The sequence below is a fragment of the Phyllopteryx taeniolatus genome, unplaced genomic scaffold, assembly GCF_024500385.1.
Source record: "Phyllopteryx taeniolatus isolate TA_2022b unplaced genomic scaffold, UOR_Ptae_1.2 contig_24, whole genome shotgun sequence".
Taxonomy (NCBI): domain Eukaryota; kingdom Metazoa; phylum Chordata; class Actinopteri; order Syngnathiformes; family Syngnathidae; genus Phyllopteryx; species Phyllopteryx taeniolatus.
Window position 1 is genome coordinate 3,230,531 of NW_026903162.1, and position 22,445 is coordinate 3,252,975.

General features: G+C 44.4%; 1 protein-coding gene across 9 annotated transcripts; it reads left to right on the plus strand.

Annotated features, from left to right (window-relative positions):
- Positions 1-623: 623 nt before the first annotated feature.
- Positions 624-21,527, plus strand: LOC133473348 (uncharacterized). Of its 9 annotated transcripts, XR_009787037.1 has the most exons (9): positions 624-861; positions 2,016-2,166; positions 3,682-3,740; positions 4,749-4,868; positions 6,986-7,054; positions 10,410-10,473; positions 19,915-20,883; positions 20,993-21,167; positions 21,247-21,527. XR_009787037.1 is itself a non-coding variant. In XM_061765012.1 (7 exons), the coding sequence occupies exons 1-7, from the start codon at positions 643-645 to the stop codon at positions 21,254-21,256; spliced, it is 951 nt and encodes a 316-aa protein (XP_061620996.1). In that variant the 5' UTR covers positions 624-642; the 3' UTR covers positions 21,257-21,527. The 9 variants fall into 9 exon arrangements, 1 of the variants encoding a protein (XP_061620996.1); XR_009787036.1 differs by lacking the exon at positions 3,682-3,740; XR_009787038.1 differs by lacking the exons at positions 3,682-3,740; positions 10,410-10,473.
- The last annotated feature ends 918 nt before the right edge of the window (positions 21,528-22,445 follow it).

A 22,445-nucleotide genomic window follows, 5' to 3' on the forward strand; every position in this document is an offset into this window, starting at 1 on the left:
AGAAAAGAGTCCGTAAAAGACAGAGAAGGTCCAAAGTTTGGGATCATTTCACACTTAAAAAGGAAGATGAAGTGCAAGGTAACCTATCGATGTTAGCTAATATAACGTAGTCTACAGATTGTTTTTTTAATGCCCTCTCAAATGGTCAAGGATAGACGCGACGTCTTGCACTTTTGCTCGCTTTATTTAACGGTAAAAACAGACAAACACGTAATAGGCAAAATCATACACAAGCTGCCGATGACCACTACTCACGCCAAGTCACTCAACACTGTAAAATTTGCCACGTCAGGCCCCGCCTTTTAAAAACCATACCCATTGTAAGTCACAGATTCTACAGTAGAACATAAGGATGGCGACCCACAGTGTGCAAAAATGTGACTTTACACCGATTTTATCGGCCTTATCGGTATCGGCCGATATTTAGCATTTTATGCTGATCGGCTGATCGGCTTTAATGTCATAATTCGCCGATCCGATCAATGACGTCATTGAGCGATTTACTCCGCGTCGCCGTGTGCACAGTATATTTGAATTCAAAAGGTAGTTTATTTTTAGCCTTGTCGCGCGTCTTTTAACGTAGCATTGGAAATATCTGATGGCCAATAAAGTTTTTTTTTTTAAAAACGAACAAAAAAAACCATGTCGGCGGTGTGGGACAGACAACACGTCGCCGTTTTTTTACGATCATTGGGCTCTAACTTGTCAACTCAAATGCGACCGGATACACTCGTTACCGTGGCGACGACAGCAAGCGTGGAGCGAGCCGACGGTATTATAAGGACAAAATGGGGAAAAACGTGCGTTGGTGGTCACCGGTGCTCAGGACAGGAGAGGACGTTCGTTTAAGGCTTGCTTGTTGTATGTTCCCATACTTTTAATACGATACGGCTCGCAAGCAGGCAACAAAAAACATTATGTAGCCTGGCAAGCTAGCGGTAGCACGAACGGTTGGACGTAAACATGCCGGCGTTCTGTCGAACCATGCTCTCAAGTTTCGGTGTGGGTGAAATCATTTAATTAAAAATGAAGTCATTTAATTGCAGTAAGTTAGCACCCATTATTTCTGTCATGTAATGTCTGTCGGTTTGACCTGACTGATTAGAATATACGATCTAGCAAGAGCAGTGATTTCCAACCTTTATGGAGCCAAGGAACATATTTTACAATTGAAAACTCTCACGGCACACCAACAAACAAAAACGTCACAAAAAGTGGATACATTAATTACTGTATTTACGTCCTGCCATCGAATAGAAGGCCAATCATTTGTTCTGTCTGTCACTATGCCTCACTGGCATAAATAGAGGAAGAAAGATATTTATTGTAAATATAACTTTTGGAGCAATTAAGTACACAAGTAGATACAGTAAATGAACAGGTCATTTAAATTGACGCATTGCTCCATCTTGTGATCGGTTATCGTGCTTTTTAAACTCGCTGATCGCTGATCGGCGATGGGCCCCAAAAATCCTGATCGCGTAAAGCCTCGCAAAAATTGCTTAATAATGCAAAATCCATTTTTATCTGATTACTGGATTAATGGATGAGCTAATCGGTAGAATACTCGATTCCAAAAATATTTGATAGCTGCAGCGCTAGATCCCAGTCTCTTCCTTTAAAAGTAGCTACTACGCCACCAGGCGCTGTTGCGATTTGTGTACAACTATTTACCACATCCACTCCATTTATCCTCGTTGCCCACAGAATCCGTTGGAATTGTTTACATTATTATTTTTTTTTTCACGAGAAAAACTTGACACAATAACGTTTAGGTCCTGGTTTCAGTTCAAGTCAGTGCTAGTCCATTGTTTACAAACATTCTGAAAAAGTCTCTACCTCCAACCAAATCCGCAATTTCCTGGATTGGGCTGACAAGGACGCCATTTTGTGTCATCCACTATTCAAAACAAATACAGTTTGTCCTTGCAGTCATGCTTTGAACGTTTGAGGGTTGCATTCCAATTATGAATGGTCTCTCTGCCTTCATGTTTTCACACCCCCACTCCACACAGACCCACACACTTCCTGCCTGACTTCCTGGACGCCCACCAAAACCTTCCAGGGCTCATTATGCCGGCTCGCTGCATGGGAACGAGCGGGAGCGATAAAACCAGGAGGCGCTTTGCAGCGGTGGGGGTGTAACGGCATCTGTTGGCCTCTAAGGTATCATGCTTGGCATCACACACGCACATGCGCACAGACACACACACACACACACCGCATAATTTAAATTAGTGGACATTTTTTTTAGGACGTGGATTTTTGCTGATTGGGAAAACATCCACACAGACACGCAATGTGTAATTTGATATCTTTGTGTGTGCGTGTGTGTGTGCATCCGTCAGGTGTTTGTGGACACACTGAAGGGGGACTCTGTGTATTCTGACACCTGTCTCACTGGGCCATGGATGTGTCACCTGACCAAGGCCTGCACACACACACACACACACACACGCACACACACGCATGGTTGGACCTGCACAGTGTGACAGGATGACAGCAAGTTGCAGCTCTGGACTGTCTCCGTTCCCCAGTGTGTGTGTTTGTCTGTGTGTGTGAGAGTAAGTGTAAAAAAATCTGCAAAATAATATGTACAGCTATGTGGAAAATTTTAAAGAAAGGAACACTTGAAGCTGGGGACATCTAATAATTGATTTTATTTGAAAAGGCACGCGATGTGCTGTTTTGAAGTCGTGTGCAGGCGAAGTAGTGGACTTGACTGGCAAGATCCATGAGCCGAGATCTTACTGTATGACCTCGATCGCGTTTTAACTGCCGCGCTTGTCCTGGAAACTTCCTGCAGGCCATCACGTGCCGCTAACGACAACAAGGGATCAAACAAACGCACGCGTCGGTGTCACGCCGCGCTGTCAACGCGGTGGCAGACGAGAACAAGGCGCCGCTAATGGTCGACCACATCCTGTCAGAGCAGACTGAGAGGAGTCGCAGGCCTTCGTTTATGCAGTAACCTTTAAGACAGTGTTACTTATCGCTCGCTAGCAACTATATGGTACCTCTAGACGATTTTGGGCCGACGTCACATCACGTGACTTCTGTATATCGGCATGTTGCCGGTAAAGCTAACTATGGCTACGGTCGCATTCCTCGTAAAATAATGCCAACGTCACGCTCATTAAATTGCACTTTAAAACAATTGTCTGCCCGTCGGTTTGAGCTAACATTGCTGACACTATTTAGCCAGCAGCCTTGTCTCTCGTCGTAATCACGTCGAATTCTTACCTTTGACATGACGAGAAAACGGTTTTTCCTGGGTATTACCCATATACCACAGGCCCATGCATGTGTCTAGTCACAAAATACTCTTACACATCCAAGCTCTTGGACGCTTTGAACTTCTAGTAAGTGAACTTGGATTTTGAATGCCAGAAGTTACTTTGCGATGTTGCATTAAGCCTTGGTAGTCCTAGGGGCTGTTCTTGTCCGCTGTCTCGTGGGGTTCCACAGGGTTCACTTTGAGAGCCCCTGCTTTTCTCATTGTATTTTATGCCCATGGGTTGCATCTTGAGAAAGCATGGTATTTCCTTCCATTGCTATGCTGATGACAGCATAGCAATGCATATCTGCCACTAAAGAAGAAAGATAATTTCACCTTAATACCAGAGCTGGTGTGCAGAGCCCACAGCGTTGTATTTAGTGACCGAGTGCTATTTGCGGCAGTGGCTGGCACGAGTACTCAGGCGTGGAGAATCCCCTATCAGGCTGCAGCGTTGAATGAGGTAAGTCGTTAAACAGATGTATAGTGTTCCCTATTGGGGTTTCAGTGCATAGCGGGTTGTTGTTGTTTTACATTCATATTGTGCATACTTCTTCATATTGCGGGATTTTAAGTGTATGTTGTAATTTTGGGGGGTGGTAAAATAAACACTTCCTAGCCTAAAACATTAAAACTGGGAGTTGGGTTGTTGAAGCATCCAGTCCAGCCTGGATGCTTCTTGCCAATTTTGTGCCGCTAGTCTGGAGAGGCTGGAGAGGCTAGCACCTCAGGCGCTAGTCGTGGCGGTTCCGTAAAAACGTAGAGTAGCAGTCCAAGAGTGAAGGAATCTTTGGAGTGATACGTTTTAACGGTAGTCAACAGTGTTAGAGTGGAAAGTAACGGGTAAATGATCAAGAATAGAGAAAACGAGTGGAGCTCTTCAATAAGAATGAACAGTGCAACAGGCTCACAGTTTTTCGGACAGTAATACACTATAATTTTTTAAGTTTGCTTCTTTATGTGTGCTTTTATTATGTTACAATACAGTGCTATTTTTCTTGAGGAAAAACAGGTAAAACAAAAAAAAAGTGTTGGCTGGAATGCATGAATGGTATTTCAATGCATTTTAATTGGGAAAATTGATTAGGAGTCAATTGAGTTGCAAGCTTGGCTGAGGAACGAATTAAACTCGTAATACTGGAGCATTTTAGCCTTTTTCCCCCTCCAACACTCCAAATTAAAACATCGTGGAAGAGGGATACAAGTGGCGCAGTTCTTTATCTCGGAGCAGAGTTACGAGCGCGGCACTGGCATTTTACGGGCAGCAGGTAGAGACGACCGGCAGATGTGAGCCGTAAAAGCAAATGATAGCTCCACATATAACACTAGAGGAATATCGCACACAAATGCCAGGCTGGCAAATGGGTGCAGGTGTGCGAGCCCGTCACCCGAGCCCAATAACGCCTGCTTGTTCAGTAGCACCGTACGGCTCATTCCAGACCCCCTCTCCGCCTCTTACTTTCCTCCTCAGGCTCTCCGGAAAACCCCCGACACTCCTCCAGTCACGGCAACATCCTTTAAGTCGGTTGCACACTGATCCACGCGGCCGAACAAGAACTCACTTCACTCGCGATTGGAGATTTGAGGACAGGTAGATACAAACTTCCAAGTATCCTGGGAAACACCCTGTCGTGTATAACACCAGAAAGTTTTAAGACATATGCAGTTTTGGTATTGATTCAAGTGATAGATTCATTCCCCCCCCCCCCCCCCCCCCCCCCCCCCCCCAACATTAGAAGCAAAAAGACGTAATGAGCATAAACAGTCTGACGACTTTCACGTCCGACGCAAATGGAGAGCAACGAGCAGGCCGGGCCCGCCGAGATTGCGCTGGCCGAATTAAAAGCCTTAATTGCCATTGTTGCCTAGGAGACCTCTCAGTTCCCTAAATGATGGCCCGGCGTCGTCATCAGTCAATATTATGACACGATGAATAATTTAATTTTTACACGCGCAATCGATGAGGCCTGACGACAACGTTTGAGCAAATGTGAGCTTTTATTTGTCCTCTAAAAATGTCGTTTTGCTAAATGATACTGACCCTTTCCATCCCGGAGCGCCGCCATCAATAAAGCATGTTTATGCACCGCTTGCAAAACCATCACTTTGGGACTTTTGAGGGGCGGGAGCGGGAAGAAAAAAAAAAAGAAGAAGAAAAGGAAAGAAGAGCCGGCGGCGGCTGCTCGCTAAGTGCAGCGCGCTAGCACTAAATCTCGGGGAGTTAAAGTTTTACTGGGGCGGTATGGGCAAAAATGCCTCGTCAGCCATCTGCCAGCGCCTCTCACGGCGGCCGTATTTCCTGCCGCCGTTCAGCGTCCTGTGAGGGAAAACGCCGCACCGCCTCCCAGGGCCGCATCGCACCATTACAGCCCCGCAGATGTGGAGGCGCCACGCTCGATTAAAAAAACATATATATATATATATATATATATAAATAAATACAATTTCAAAAACTGAATCGTGATGTCGGCCTGCGATGAGGACGAACACAATATTGGACACACGCGGTGACTGCAAATCACACAAGAAACACACAAATGCGGTGCCGCCTTGAGATGCAAGTGACAAGTGGTGTCTCAAAGCATTTGCATCTCAAATCATCTTTCCCCCATTGAAACGAATGAAAATGCAAATAAGCTGTTCCAGCCACATTGTTTTTATTTTCGTCAGGAAAAAAAATTCACTCGGCAATATTGTGCAGCATAAAAAGCACAGGGGTAACATTTGCTCTCCACATAAACTGCGCAAACATTTGCTGCCGCCATCTAGCGGTGGGAGTCTGAGGCGCAGTCGTATCTCGAATATTTGCTTTTCGTCTCAAGACCAAAGAAATTGGGCAAGAAAAGTTTTATATCTCAGGAAACAAATACAAAAAGAAATAGTCAAGGCACTACTCTCAGCAGACATAGCGGCTTCAATTTTATTTTTATTTTTATTTGGCTTCTTTTTTTGGGGGGGGGGGGCCGCAACAGTTAGTCAGTAGACAACTATAATGGTGACCACGAAGGTGGTAATGCGTGTCCCATACGTTGCGTGCAAATGTTGTCTCTCCTCGTATTTTACAGTTAATTTAATGGAGGCGTCGGAGTCGTCACATGGAATTCGGTAAAAAAAAAAAAAAAAAAGTCTCAAGACGCCATGACACAGGAGACCTTCCGTTTTTTGCTTTGAAACGGCCATTTTGACCATTTCCAGGTGTCTTTTAAAAACAAACTCATCCTCGAAGCTTGTGTCCGATTGCTATCAAATCGGAGAAACTTACGCCATTGCTTTTGGGGAGCGCAAAGTTTGGGCGATTTCCCATAAAGCACGAAACGGTCCACCTCTGTATTGTCGCTCCTGTAAAAAACCCTCCCACTCCATAAAGATGTGAGCGTTGCGATAGATGCTTATTTCCATGCTATTTATCATGATTTATCTGTTTATTTATCACGCGGCAGGTTGACTTCCCGTGTTCAAGCAGCGGGTCAGCTCGAGTAGCATACTTTATCTCTGCGCTTTTTACACGGCGGCCAAATATGAATAGTGGAACGTTATCGCTGCCACGCGTTATAAAAACATTCATCACGCCGCGCTGCAGGTATTTATCATGTCACCGGGGAGGGGGGGGGGGGGGGTAAAAGATGGCGCTAGCGAGATCCCATTTACCATTTTGTGGTCAGCGCGCGTCACCCGCCCCGATCCCCACTCTTTTTTTTTTTTTTTTAGCTTCCATCTTGGATTTGAATGAAGTGGCTGGTGTCCTAATAGGATGGAAATATGAAGAAGAATAGTGAGGTGAGATCTACAATATATATTAATATTAACTCTGATGTGCAGACTGATAAATGTAGGGGAATTACTCAATTCTTCCTCTTTTAATAATTCTGTCACCCGCGCCCGCCATTTGACCATTATGCCGCCAAAGTCATTTTTTTTTTTTTTTTTTTTGCAGGAATAGGTAACATCATCAGTCATGATAATCATTTCATTAATCTTAGCCTGCTGTTTCCAAAAGCGCTTGCAAAGTCACGCCGAAGCAGATACGGCCGCTGCAAGGTGGCGTACGCGCCAGCTTCCTGATGCATGGGCCCGTGCGGACGCCTTCATCAGCTCGGAGATCGCGCGGACCGTTAAATACGATTCGTCGCAAATCCAGGAAGAAACACACAATGTGCTTTTTTTCAATAAAATAGGAAAGAAACGTTCTTCAGACATTATTTTTTTTTTGCCATTGAAAATAATCAAAATACAAAGAATCCAACTGTAATCATCATAAATACACTTTTTTTTTTTTTTTTTTTTTACATTCTTAATATTAATAAGCACAATGAAAGAAATGTCATGCACATCTCAATTGTTCACATTCGTGAGAGTCAAGTATAAAAATACACTTCTATGACACTGTTTAGTGTAAAATGTTAAAAATATATATATATAACAAAACACTCAGTATTAACATAAATGAATACGACATATGCATCACATTTGTCAATGTGCCCTATAACCTGCACAACCCAATTGAAAGAAGGAAGTATTTGCCAGAGGGGAAGGTAAAATAAGCAACTCAGATAAGTGTGGAGACCCTCTGACAACAGCGGGATGCGGCTAAATTCAGACTGAACCGATCTCATCCAAAGTCCGATTAAAGAGGAATCGGCACACACCTGCCATAATTTACAGTGCCTCAGATTAACCCCAAATAAAGTTCAGATGTTCTTGATGGTTACTTATTTGCACGTGACGTCACTTCTGTGTATTTTGCGCAAAGAAGCCAAAGAAAAAGCCAAACAAAACAAAAGCTGGAAGAAGAGTCTGATCTCACCTACTCGGAGACGTTCAGCTCCCCTCCTCTTTGATTTGATAAATACAAGGGGACTTAATCAAGTTTAAAAATAACAAACAAACACGCAAATAAAGGCGAGGTCCGTGGAGAACTCATTAGAGGCCTTGTCAAACGCCAAGAGAGACTCCATAATTACCCCGTCGAAATAAAATATATGCAAAGCTCTCTGGTTTGGATTTGCTTCCCTTTTCGGAATTTACTGCTGAACTCAGGTCATTGCAAGTTGCGCTTTGAAAAAGTTTGACGCAGTCGAAGTCGAAGCGCCGACCGGCAAACTTCAACTCGGCCCGTTGGAGAATTTCTTTCCCAGTCACATTAAGAAGCTTTCCGCGTGTCAGAGTAAAAGATAAGAGCAGTCATATTTCGCAATCTGTTCGCGGGTGAGCTGGAGCCTATCCCGGCTGACCTGGTCGCGAGCCGATCACGGGGCACATACGGACAAACGACCATTCTCACACACGTTCGCACCTACGGACAATTTGATCTGTCTGAAAAAAACGACGAATGAGTAATGAATGATTTACGGATCAAAATCCGATTCAAAAGGAATCGTCCAACAAATCGGACACTTATGGCAAATGAAATGTGCCCTGGTTCTGTGCTTGCGTGACAAATTTGGCTTGATTCAAGAAGGCAGCGGGTCAATTTGACCCTGAAAAGAAGAGTTACCAATAAATAAATACAAAATAAACAAGAGAATTTCATTTGGACCAAAAATAGCTTATTTAAATTTTTAAAATAATGCCAAAAAAAAAAAAAAAATAAATTCAATAAATACATATTTACACTGTATTTTCTTTTCATCGTTTCTTGATTAAACATGTCCCAGGTCCGTTGTGCTTGAATACAAGTTTGTCTTGATGCATAAAGTCCGTGGGTCAATTTAGCACTGAACAAAACAGTTACAAGAGAATAAATACTGTTTCAAGTGTTTCTGACAGTTTTGGCTAATTAAACACGCCCCGGGTCAAAGTGACCCGGTAGCATTATTGCTGTCCCTGGCAAAGGAACGTAACTAGAGGCTTCAAGTGTAGCTCCAGCCCGTCACCGCGCTTCCTTCCCACGTTTACCTTGCACGTTTAAACGTGTCGTCGTTTATCCTGTCGCGGCGTCCACGCCCGCGCTTGTTTTTTGTTTTGTTTTGTTTTTCTTGCATTTTCCTCCGTTTATTTTTTATTTATTTATTTTTTTTTTCGTCTAATGAAATCTCAGTGAAATCAGGCAAAGCGCTGACAAGGCGAGCGCCATCCTGGGGCCGCACAGCCAATCCTCTCAGGGCGCCTTTAAGATAGCAGCTAATGTGCTCCGAGTGTGGGGGGGGGGGCATTTAAAAGAAGTGGGGTGGGGTCTTCCAAACCCCCCCCCCCCCCCATCCCTTGCTGCAAACACGAGGAGAAAATAGTGTGGAAAAGAAGTGAGTTAATCTAAATCTAAGCTGTGGACAAAGAGCAAGCAGAGGGGGGCAAAGGACGGATGAAAATGCGGGTAAACTTCTTTGCGTGCGGCGGCCATATTTCCCTCTCAAAATGACACTTTAATTAAACAAATTACGGCTGGAAGGACCTTCAAGTACGCGATAAGGCCGCGGGGAGATAGCGGCCTTATAGGAAGTGTTTATCAGGGGACGCCGAGGGCTTAAACCTTTAATAGGTAATGCCCAGATAAGTAAGCCTTTTGTGGCGTTAGCGCCGCGCGCACATTTCACATTGCGCGGCTTACTCCAGAGCACTCGGAGAAAAGCTGGATCAAAGCAAAACACGCCCCCCCCCCCCCCCCAAAAAAAAAATAAAAAATAAAATAAAAGTGTCCCCGAGCTAAACTCTCAGCGCTCGCCTTGATTCTTCAGACCTTAGCCAGCCTCCTCCAGCCTGTTTAGATTTTATTTTTAACTAGCTGGCCGTAAGACTCTTAACAATCTGCACGCACGGGCGCCGCTTTCCACCTGTCAGACGCGCAAACGCAGCTAAGAACCAACCGCGCGTCAGGGAACTTGTTTGTTTGTTTGGGAGTGCCGTAACGAAATGTTCATCCCAGCATGGATAATATATATATATATATAAATATATATATATATATATATATATTATTTAAAATTTTTTTTTTTAAAGTTACTCTTTCAGAATATAATTACAAGAAGAATAACACTGCAAGCAGCGATGAACAAGTTAGTAGGAGTTCTTCAAAGTGCAAGCCCAAACTATTGACTTTTTGTTCAAATCTCCAGTATGGATCCTTGAGACTTTTTCATGTCCTCCGAATTCCGTGTCAAGTTTTAATTTTATTTTTTGGTTTTTTTTTTTCCCCCAGGGGCGCTACTGATCTCGCTAAAGTGACCTGGATGGACGTCAAGCGAGGTTTATCATGCTAGCGAGTACGTTCCATTCATGTTGTTGTCTGCGTATTTTTTATTTTTTTAACACGGCACGTCTCCACGGCGATGTCGTCACTCCTCCTCGTTCCGCGTAAAAACAGGAAGTGATGATGTCACCGGCGGATGTGTTGAGCACGTTAGCATGTGTTTGGGGTTAGCGGAGACATGTGGTGCTGGTAGTCGTGGTAAGACGTCATCTTACTCGTGTCTCAAGTTAACTGCTCCCCTGGGAGAAAACCGTTTAGATCACTTCCTGTGTACATCCCGAACACCGCTGTGTGTGTGTGTGTGTGTGTGTGTGTGTGTGTGTGTGTGGGGAGGCCGGGCTCAGGAGCACCGCCATGCAACTAAGTGAGCCGCTCTAACCGGTCGTCCACCGTGCCGCCTTAATAAGACGTACAATGTATAATTAAACATATCAGTGCATACATTAGCACAAAAGTAAACACGTGTGTATGTAAAACATAAGCACTGCATGTCAGCTGTCCGACACTGACGACACTGATGTTTGTGATACACACACAGACACACACAAACATGCACACAAAAGGATGAAAGTGACAAGCGCTCGCGTTTGTGTACAAACAAGACGAGGTTGTCGAACATGAGCGAGAAGACCGATGTGAACAAGGCAGCCCCGCAGGACACGCACGCACGCGCGCACACACATCAAAGTGCTGCAGCCAGTCACTTGATACTCGTTGTCGACGCCTTTTTAACACTCACTGTTGTGTTCGTCGCAATAAAAAGTGTTTGCAACACGGGAATTAAAGCGCATTTAGTGATGAACTAACAGGATCTCTGTTGATATTTCACTTTATTATATTTCAGTATATTTATGGATCGAAAAAGAATTGATTGGATATTTATTTGATGGTTTAAAATGAACCCAATGCTATGCTAATAGCTGTCAGCCCATATATGGCATTTCCCATTGTATTTTAGCATTAAGCGAGTGGACTTCCAAGGAGTGAAGCTGTGTTGAATGAACATTTATTGTGGGAAATAAAACAGCCTGAAGCAAGAACACTTCGACGATCATATTTGATACATTTGAATCCTGTTCTGATTCGGAATAGGTTGTGCCAAAGTGGCGGGTCACGTGGCCAGATGGCACCACCAGCCATGCATGAACGCTGTAAATATTTCACAGAGGACGCCAGAGGATGTTTTTTAGTAATCATTTTGACATAGTAAAAATAGTCAATAACAGGAGAAGTGCAGTTAAAGGATAGTCCAAAAAGCACAAAATCAATTTCTGTCAAAGTGGCCAAGGAAGAACCCACGACATGTTGAGCGCGAAAATAAAAAGTGCAGCTACAGGAATTTATTTTCACCACTCGGTCAATGTGGCGTTGATGGTGTTAAACCTAACCCGTCGAAAAAAAAGCCTTGAAGATATTTGGGCAGTTCCAAACGCCAAGGATGCGAGGAACTGCAGGTGTCATTTCAGCATTGGATTTCAGCATTTTAGGCACTGACATTGGGAAAAAAAAAAAAAAAAACAGACCATATGTTTTACATTTTTCCTATGTTTCCAAGAACAGATAACAAACCACCATATGAATATTTCAAACAGCTCAACCATTAACATCGCACGTTTTACGAGATAACATATTCGTCACACCGTATACTTTTCCGTGATTCCCCAAAACGCTGTTACAGATTCCAGGCACCTGAAAAATATACAGTATATTTAAAAAAGGTTACTGAAGAAATCCTTTACGGTTCATAAAGTTACATTTTACATGAAAAGTAATTCGCTTGGACTATTACTCTAATTATAGTAACAGGGTTGCAAATCAATGCTAGGTTTTGCTCAAGAGTACAAGCTAGCTATGTTAACTGATATGCTAACCGGTCAAGAACAAACTTATGATTTGTATGTATTTTTCTGATAATTTGTTTTTGAGGGGCATAGTGTACACCATTATGGCTGAAAACATTGAAAAAATATGTAAAATTACCTGGTCGGAGCAATTAGCTTGATGATGTCATTCCTGCTGAGTAATGTATCTCACTTTTTTTTCTTCTTCTCTAGAAGGCCATAATGTTTGTTTTTTTAGTAAACAGGGTTACATGTATGTTGAGTGACACGTCTTCAGAACCTAATTACCGCTATTTTAAAATATATCCGTGACAGAAAATGTCCACCAACTCTGGAATGACGCACAGATGTTTCAGTACTCCTCATCCTTGGACTTCGGACTCCACTTGTAGGACTCGTTTCAGAGGAAAGTTCCGGAGTCCTCAGAGTGACACATGGCTGCTGATTAGCGGCTTACGGCAGTGTCAACTCGGCGTATTTTTATTTCCCGGCGTCGGGCCGGAGCGCTGACAGGAGTCAAGGACGCCGCTGTCGCTTCGCATTAAGCGACACATAAATCGCGGCCGGGCGGCAGGAGAGCAGCTCAAGTTGGGCGGCGACGAGCAGAGCGACGTAAATCCAACATGATGAGTCGCCGGCTGTCGTTCGTGACGGTGTGGCTCCGGCCCACCAGCCGTATTGACACACAATGGAACACAAGCGCGACAACACGTCTGATTTCGTACACAAACAAGTGGACAAGATACAAGAATACTTTATGTAATATTTACTTTTCCGGGTCAATGTAACGTATTACATTTCCACCGTTATTTTATTTTATTTTTTTCATTTTATCTGTTCTACATTCATTTTTTTAACTTCCGTCTTTACATCTTTGAAGTTAAGTGTTAAAGAAATGCAAAGCGTGCACACATGATCTTAAAATTGTTTTGTTTCATCCAAATCGTCATGAACTCACCGACTGCCATGGACATTCATACTCGTCAAATGGAATCCCGTCATTTTCTGCCACCGATGCATATATATGTTTTTCAACGGGTAGATGTGGAAGAGGTTCTCGCCCAGCTTGCCCGTGAAATTCAGGTTTGCAAGACCAGCGTGAAAAGTGTGCGTCGCGATCAGGAGAAAAGAGGCCTTTGGAGTGGATGACGAAGGGCATGTAAAAAAGAGGCGAGTCAGCGTTGCTCTCGGCGCGTTTCGTGGTTGTTTATCTGTATATAAATGATTATTCCGACATCAAAAGCCTTTTGTTAGTCCTGATTTTGTCATTTTGGGTGTCACAAAATAAAATATAAAAAAGAACTCACTTTTCTACTACTTTTCTCAACAAGCATTATTTTCTCCTCTTTTTTTTTAGTCAGAAAACTGGTGTTTTTGATTAAACCAAACCGTGTTTTACAGCTGTTTACGAAAGAATGGAAAAAGCTAGAAAAACTTTTTTTTTTTTTGTTAGCACGTTGCTAACGACGCTTGACAGCGAATCAGAGCAGCTCACGAGGCGTAGTTCACCAATGTCAGACATTTCTAATCATCTCCATTCCTTCTACTTCCTCATCTGGAGCCGTCATTCGCTGCTCGCACCCTCCTTCCTCAGCCTTCATTTTGTGGGGGGTAGGCGGAGGGGGGGGGGGGCGTGCAAGTGGGGAGACTGCAACGGCGACAGGCCAAGCAGAAAGTCATTTTTCACTTTAAATGCCAAGTGGTGATGTAGCATAATATTCCGTCAGAAATTAACCATCTTTTTCCGCCACCGCTGCTGCCTGTCACCGAGTGAAGCTGGAGGAGGGGGGAGAGGGGGGCACCTCACACTACCAGAACCTTTGATATCATCTGGTCACTTTAACGAGCACCTGCATGAGCCAGCGTTGAATTGTCCTCAAGTGAATTTGGGCGTCTTAGGGGTGGTAACACCAACGGTCGACCTCCTGCACTTTGGCTGGATTTACATTAGGGGTTGAATCAATTAGTCAACTAGTGGACAAGTCGACTTTACTACTCCGCATTGACCTTTAATGCTTGAAGTGGACGAGTTACGAATGACGCGTTATTGGCATCACGTCTTCCAATCTTCTCTCACTTTCGACCAGCCCGTCCGTCTGCTGCCGTCGCCACACTGCAACGTTCAGTTGAGCCGACTGTCGGCCGCTGGTTTTGCATCGCCGGCGAATCTTGTCACAACGTTGCAGATCTAACATGAATGAAAAATGCACATGATCTTTGGCATCGGTACGGCGGCGCTGACAAGCATGTCAGTAAATGGGGTGAACAATCACTGCCAAAAGCCTCTCAAAATATCACTGTGTCAATCCACGTCTTCCTTGACAATCGCGCCATGTTTTTGTGGTTCAATTAAAAAAAACAAAAAAAAAAAACAGTAAAAAACAGTATTCTATATTTGTAGCCTCAAAACCTGATACAGGGTCACAGCTTTTCCATTTTCCATAGACGTGCGGTGCTCAACCCCTCGGTGTGTGGCAACTAGCTGCCACCTGTATTTTTTTTTTTCCGCAATGGTCAACTTCGGTCGCATTCAGCTGCGTTGCTCGGTGTGCGTCAAATTCAAGTCGAGTCTTCTGAATACCGTGTCGAGTCAAGTCTTTCATAAGTTTTGGCCAAATGTAGTCTGGCTGGAGTGAAGTCACGTGATTGGAGTCCCCCACCTCCGCCCGACAAACCCCTCGGCTACATTCAGGCGCTTTTGATTGTCGGGGAAGCAGGAAGCAGATCGATGGAGGCTTTCAGAAGCGACTCCTTCCATCCATTCCGCGACGTTAACGACAGCCATAACTCAGCAAGCTGGTGGTGGTGGTGGTGGTGGGGGGCATCATATATATATATATATATATATCTACCACCCCTATGCCCCCCCTCCTCAGGTGTGACCTTTCTGTCTCCCTTCTGCCAGCTCCGACAGAAAAAGGTGTCAATTAATGACATTTAGAACATTTCATATCCCTCCCAATAACTCTCAGGCCTTTTACAACAACTCCTTTATCGATGCTGAGGACTCTCGGGTGGTAGAGGGAGGGGGGGGGGGGGGAGACCTCAGCGTGTCATTAATGTCGTGTTTCAACACCATCCTACTTTCAAGCGTTAAGCCCTTGTCGGTAGTACGCTTTGAAACGGTTGCCGATTGTCGAACGACAACAATCTTCATAAGCTGGCTGTTCATCTACTTTGCGCAGGCACGGTGTGGGGAAAAAGTCAAGATCGACCAAATTCGAATTTCCAGAAACTTATGCGATCACCTTTGGTCCCCATGACTAACGACGCCCAACGACTTTTGAAATCGGGCCTGAAACGAAACTGAATTAAAAGTATATGCCCATCTTTCGCATAAGTTTAATAGTTGAAAACTTTCACCACGCTGTCCCGAAATAGATCTGTATCGTTTGACTTGAAGCAGTGCCGCTATTACCAGAAACTGATCTGACCGCTGCTCGTCCTCCGTGACTAAAGACACCCGAAGATGTTTCAAATGGAACCTGAATAGAAACTGAATCTGCCTTGAAACGGGCTTTACCTTTCGGATAACTTTAATCGTTAAAAACTTCCACCATGTTCTCGTGTAAGAGAGCCTTATCATGTGCTGTACACTAGCTCTGTCGTTACCAGAAATGGATCCGACCGTTGTGCTTCCCCAATGACTACAGATGGCAGATAGAAGCTCGAAATCTGGCTCAAATATGAAGTGAATCTGCCTTGAAAGGAACTTCATTCACACAGTGTATTCCCATCTTTCAGTTAAGTTTAATAGTTGAAAACCTTCGGTGCGTTCTCCCGTCAGAGATCCATATTGTTTGTTGTGCGGTAGCGCTGCGGTTACCTGCCCGCTGTGTCAGTGTAAACAGCCAGCGGGCGACATAACCTTTCACGTCGCAGTACACAAGTAATTGAAGCCCTTGACCCCGTCGAGCAGCGCCGGCTTGTAAGTACAAACCTGACATTTTGATACCGCTCCGGGGGTTGGCGGTGGTGGTGATCGGGGGGTGGTGGGGGGTGGGTGTATCCTTCACACCCGCTTATTTTTATATTTCAATAATCCATTAAGGCGGTCGCAGGGAGCAAACAGTGAGAGCGAGCGAGAGAGCGAACGAAGCGGGCGGGCGGCCACCGCCGTGTGGGAAGTGTGAATGATTAAGATTGTCAAGCTCAAATAATGCACTGGCAAGACAGACCATAAATCAGCTTTTGTGACATTTTGCGAGCGGGCGGCGGAGGTTTTATGCTTGAAAGCAGCCATGCAATCACACACAAACAGCTCCCTGCCCCAAATGCCACTCATTCATTATTAATATATGCTATATTTATTTATTTCCCGCTCTTTTCCCGCTCGGTCGTACTCGGCATGTAACCTTTTCCTGCACGAACGTACTGGACTTCTTTATAATTACGTGGCGGCCGGGGAAGGTCAAAAATCCATGGACCGTCCCGGTCAATGGATTTTGGCGTGGCTAACGTTAAATGACGACAGATATTGACCGCGGTCCGGGGCCTGGGGAGGCCGCGGTGTGGCCTCGCTGACCGGCTTATTCCAGTCGCTTCACGCCAGATAGGTTATCCGCCTCTGCCATCCTCATTATCGCACCGCCCGCCCAGCCCCCTTCTTTAACATTCATACTTTAATCATCGGTCGCTATCATCCCCCCACACCCACACCCGCCGGAAAATTTACGGCGCCATCAGCCTCATTTGCATGTCGCTTTCCGATTGAGGTCGTCCCGAAAAGGCGGCTTTTAAGTCGTTACCCACCTCTCGACCGCCGCCTCCCTCCCAACCTCATCCGCCCGACAAGAGCCATAAAGTTAATTTCAGATCAGCTGATTGACTCGCACCAACCTGCCGACATAGGCTAGAAAAATAACAACATACTGGTCTCGTCTTCAGCCGATGCTCGTGCTGTTGTTAAAGCCCAATCAGGAAATTCCACCACAGCTCAGGGGCCATTTAATTAAGATTGCTCTGAAAACAGATTTCAATATGTCATTTCAGAATGTTTTCTTTTATGCGACAACATCATTTCGGAGGCAAAAAAAAAAAAATGCTAACAATTTGAAAGATTTGAAAACAGTCACAATGGACGTGTTCGTGTTCTCCATGTTACAGGAGGGGAAAAAAACAACATACGCCCTTGAAAGGTCTGGTCACAAATGCTAACGCTAATCCCAATGCCCTATGAGGATAATCAAAAACCGCTCATTGGGTGTTTTTTTTACTGAATTCAGGTAAAAATTGTCTTATTGGTTTTGTGTTTCCTATTATGTGTTAGCATTAGCGTTAAGCTAGTGGAATTCAATTTTCACTTCCGACAGAGTGAAACAGTTACATAATTTCCCCCAAATTGCCGTTTTTGTCCGAGCGTGTACGAATGACAACCCTAGTGGCCAAGAAATGAGCCTGTGTTGCATTCAGGGCCCGTGGGACATTGGAGCGCCCCGCGAATGTGGGCCTCAGCCGCATGTTGTTTTGATACGCAGCTGCCATCTGTGTGAAATATTAATGCAGCCGGCTGATTTGGGATGTCGAGCGGCGTGTCACTCATTTGCCTTTTAATCATGCGGCAGCTTGAGGAAGGGAAAAATAACTCCTTCCTTCCTGGGTGGCTGTCAACGTCTCGCCAAAAAGTCACGAGGCTGGCGACGCGTCATTGACAGCTGCTCCTTTGGCTCATCACAGGCTGTCTTTCGCCTTCCTTTCAGGCCTAAACAAGGAACGTCGCCGCATGAAAATTTTAACGCGCCAAAATATGCGAATTAGGCGGATACTAAATTTTTCAACGCCGCCAAATTGGCTGCACTCGGGATAACATTTGGACGCGCCCGTGTTGACGATGATGATCTTGACAGATGATGTCAAGTATAAGCATTGTGCCTCTTGTCACTAAAGAATGTAAATTTGTCACCAAAATGAGAGATTGGAGGGAAATTCCTCAGTGCAGTGGAAATGGCCATCAAAGCCATCCAAATAAATCATGACTGCACCGCTAAGCTTTAAATTACGTACAACCCCAATTCCAAATGAAGTTGGGATGTTGTGTTAAACATAAATAAAAGCAGAATACAATGATTTGAAAATCATGTTCAACCTGCATTTAATTGAATACACAACACGGACAAGATATTTAATGTTCAAACTGATAAACTTTATTGTTTTTAGCAAATAATCATGAACTTGGAATTTTATGGCACGTTCCAAAAAAGCTGGGACAGGTGGCAAAAAAAGACGGAGGAAGTTGAGGAATGCTCATCCAACACCTGTTTGGCACATCCCACAGGTGAACAGGTGAATTGGGAACAGGTGGGTGCCATGATTGGGTATAAAAGCAGCTTCCCTGAATTGCTCAGTCATTCACAAGCAAAGATGGGGCAAGTTTCACCTCTTTGTGAGCAAGTGTGTGAGAAAATAACAAATTAAGGACAATGTTCCTCAACATACAATTGCAAGGAATTGAGGGATTTCATCATCTATGGTCCATAATATCATCAAAAGGTTCAGAGAATCTGGAGAAATCACTGCATGTCAGCGGCAAGGCCGAAAACCAACATTGAATGCCCGTGACCTTCGATCCCTCAGGCGGCACTGCATCAAAAACCGACATCAATGTGTAACGGATATGACCGCATGGGCTCAGGAACACTTCAGAAAACCAATGTCGGTAAATACAGTTCTGCGATACATCCGTAAGTGCAACTTGAAACTATACTATGCAAAGCAAAAGCCATTTATCAACAACACCCAGAAACGCCGCCGGCTTCTTTGGGCCCGAGCTCATCTAAGATGGACTGATGCAAAGTGGAAAAGTGTTCTCTGGTCCGACGAGTCCACATTTCAAATTGTTTTTGGAAATTGTGGGCGTCGTGTCCTTCGGGCCAAAGATGAAAAGAACCATCTAGACTGTTATGGACGCAAAGTTCCAAAACCAGCATCTGTGATGGTATGGGGCTGTGTTAGTGCCAATGGTATGGGTAACTTACACATCTGTGAAGGCACCATTAATGCTGAAAGGTACATACAGGTTTTGGAGAAACATAGGCCGCCATCCAAGCAACGTCTTTTTCATGGAGGCCCCTGCTTATTTCAGCAAGACAATGTCAAACCACTTTCTGCACGTGTTACAACAGTGTGGCGTCGTAGTAAAAGAGTGCGGGTACTAGACTGGCCTGCCTGCAGTCCAGAACTGTCTCCACCCACAAAGCTTCAACAATTAGTGTTCTCAGTACCAAAACCTTTATTGAATGTTGTTCAAAGAAAAGGTGATGTAACACAGTGGTAAACATGACCCTGTCCCAGCTTTTTTGGAAAGTGTTGCAGCCATAAAATTCCAAGTTCATGTTTATTTGCTAAAAACAAGTTTATCAGTTTGAACATTAAATATCTTGTCTTTGTAGTGTATTCAATTAAATATAGGTTGAACATGATTTGCAAATCATTGTATTGTGTTTTTATTTATGTTTAACACAACGTCACTTCATTGGAATTGGGCTTGTAACAAACCAAAAAATTATTTACCTTCAGCCTTATGTCAGCATTTAATTTAGAAGAAAAGTAGTGATATTTGTCATTGCTATTGTTTTTCACTGTTTTTAATTATTTTATTTTTCGGGGGAGCTCAGGTGGCGACCATTGAGAGCAACGACAAAACACCAGCGCTGGCGGCATCAGATCCGGGATTCGGCCCGGCTCCTCTTCCTTCAGTGGATCCGGGCTGGCAGTCACGTGGGGAGGAGGCCATGCAACTGCGAGCTCGACGACTCGGCATCCAGGTACGCAACTGACGTATGACAGGCCGGCTATGTTTGTACTGCGGGCTACCAGGACACCAGGTTTCATCATGCCCAAGGAAACCACTTCCGACTGGCGGGAACGAGTCTGCACGCCGCTACAGCTCAACGGTGCCAAGTCAGCCAACCTCCATGAAGCCCCAGGACCAAACAAATAACTGTGAGTTGCATGAGACTGATTCGACCCCTTCTAGGACTCTCACCCGAGCAACTAGTCTCCTTCAGCTCCCTGGTAGGATTTTTCTTAATGGTAACCGCCTTAAAGTTAGAGCACTGGTGGATTTTGGGGCCGACGATTGTTTTGTGGACTTGTCGGTCGTTGAAACACTTAAATGTTTGATAGTTAAATTGAGGAATGCTAACGAGGGAAGGGATCTTAATGGGGACCTTATCGCCACTGTTACACATGAGACTGAGTCCCTGGGGTTGGTCTTGTCAGGTAACCATCACGAGACCAGACGTTTTTTTGTTATGCCAACCCAATTGCCACCTGTTTTGGGCCTTGCATGGCTCAAGCTCCCGCCTTCTCTCAGGATCCACCCTGTTTTTCATGTGTCATTACTGAAGCCAGTTTCCTCCAGCCCGCTGAGTCTGTCATAGGTGCCCCCTCCTCCTCTGCGCCTGGTCTACGGTGCGCCTGTTTTTTCTGTGAGGCCGATTATGGACTCCAGAAGAAGGGGCAGGGGTGTACAGTATCTGGTCGACTGGGAGGGATATGGCCCAGAGGAACGGCAATGGGTTCCTGGATCCTGGATCCCACTCTTAACCCCATCTTCCACTCTCATCACCCTGAGAAACCTGGTAGGCCACTAGGGGGCATCCATTGAGGAGAGGACGCGGGGTAGGGGAGCACTGTCATATCCTGTTTTGTTTGCTTGTTTCCTGTGTGAAATTCTCTGTTGTGTTGCAGTCCCTGGGTGCTGGTCAGTGGGCGGAGTCTCCCGCGATGCAGCTGCTGGTGATTTGTCATCAGCAGTGTATTTAAGCATGGGAGACGCAGGAGAAGAACGCCAAGAAATTGTACTTTGCTTGTTGCCATTGCCTTGCCAGCTTTGTTGCATTCCAACGTTCATTCCGTCCTGCCTGTAGGTATTTCCGTCTGCTGTTTTTCTAGTAAGTACTACTTTGTTTTTCTCTTCTTATTTCTCTATATGTTTAATTTAGGGTACTGTAATGTCCTGGCATGTGGGCAAGGAAAGCCACAGTCGATGATGGACTTTCGGACGTTTATTGAACGAGACAAACAGTCAAACACACAAATGCAAAACGAGAACGGGGCTGCTGTAGGTCACCGCTCACGCCCAGACGCTCACGCGCCGACTGACCGACACTATCTCCTGATGTCACTCACTCGGTCACGCCACTTAAAGGCACACAACCAACACACGGATATCAGAGTACGTACTGTACAGTAATTACACTGTATAAAATCAGTTTATTCCTTATTATTTTTTGTTTGATTGTGTTTGTACAATATACAATTTTTTTCAGCAAAGGACTCACCCCAACTTCAGTTGAGTTTCCAGTATTTGTAGAAATACTGTATCAAGAGTTTTTATAAATATTAACTTACTTTTATGACTGCACGTTTCATTTCATCTTTTTTTTTTTATTTCCACTTTTTTAATGAACTGGATGGATCGCATTTCAAGGCAATAAAGTCTATTTTTTTTGTTATTGCCGTTGATGGAAACCTCGGCCGAGCATATGGACGCTGATTATGCCACGACGGCGTTACGGCTGGCGTGTAATTACTTTTATGGAAACCATCACACTTGACAGACATGACAATGTTCCACGCGAAACAAGAGCGATTAAAAGCGACAGCCGTTTCCACTTTCCGCTAATTGAAATTTGCACTTTTTTTGTGCTCCGACAGAACCTTCATTAAGCGCAAAATCTAATAGGAGAAGAGTGTCAAATATGATGCATTTACAAAGATAATAAAGATGTTTTAATTAGCATATACATGTTACCTCTTGCGTATTTTCATGATCTTATTTAGCTGCTTGAGAGGATCAAAGTATTAGAAACAACACAACATTTCTGCCTCGAAGTTTCCCCAGGACAAAAAGAAAGGTTCCGCCCGGAACCTATATTTCACATGGACATTTATCGTGGACACAGTACTGAGCCAATGATAAACACTGTCAAAAACGACAAAGGAGGGCGTGTAAGTGATTTTTTTGAGACACTGTTAGATGTTTAATGTACATATAACACGATAAATTAGAGTAAGCTGAATGTTAGTTCGCGATTTTTGACCTAAATTAGTCAGCGCTAGCGCGCTAATGCTAATCGCCATTGCTAGCCATTTAGCATTTAGTATTTTGCAGCCTCAAATTCTGTACGTTAAATTTGTA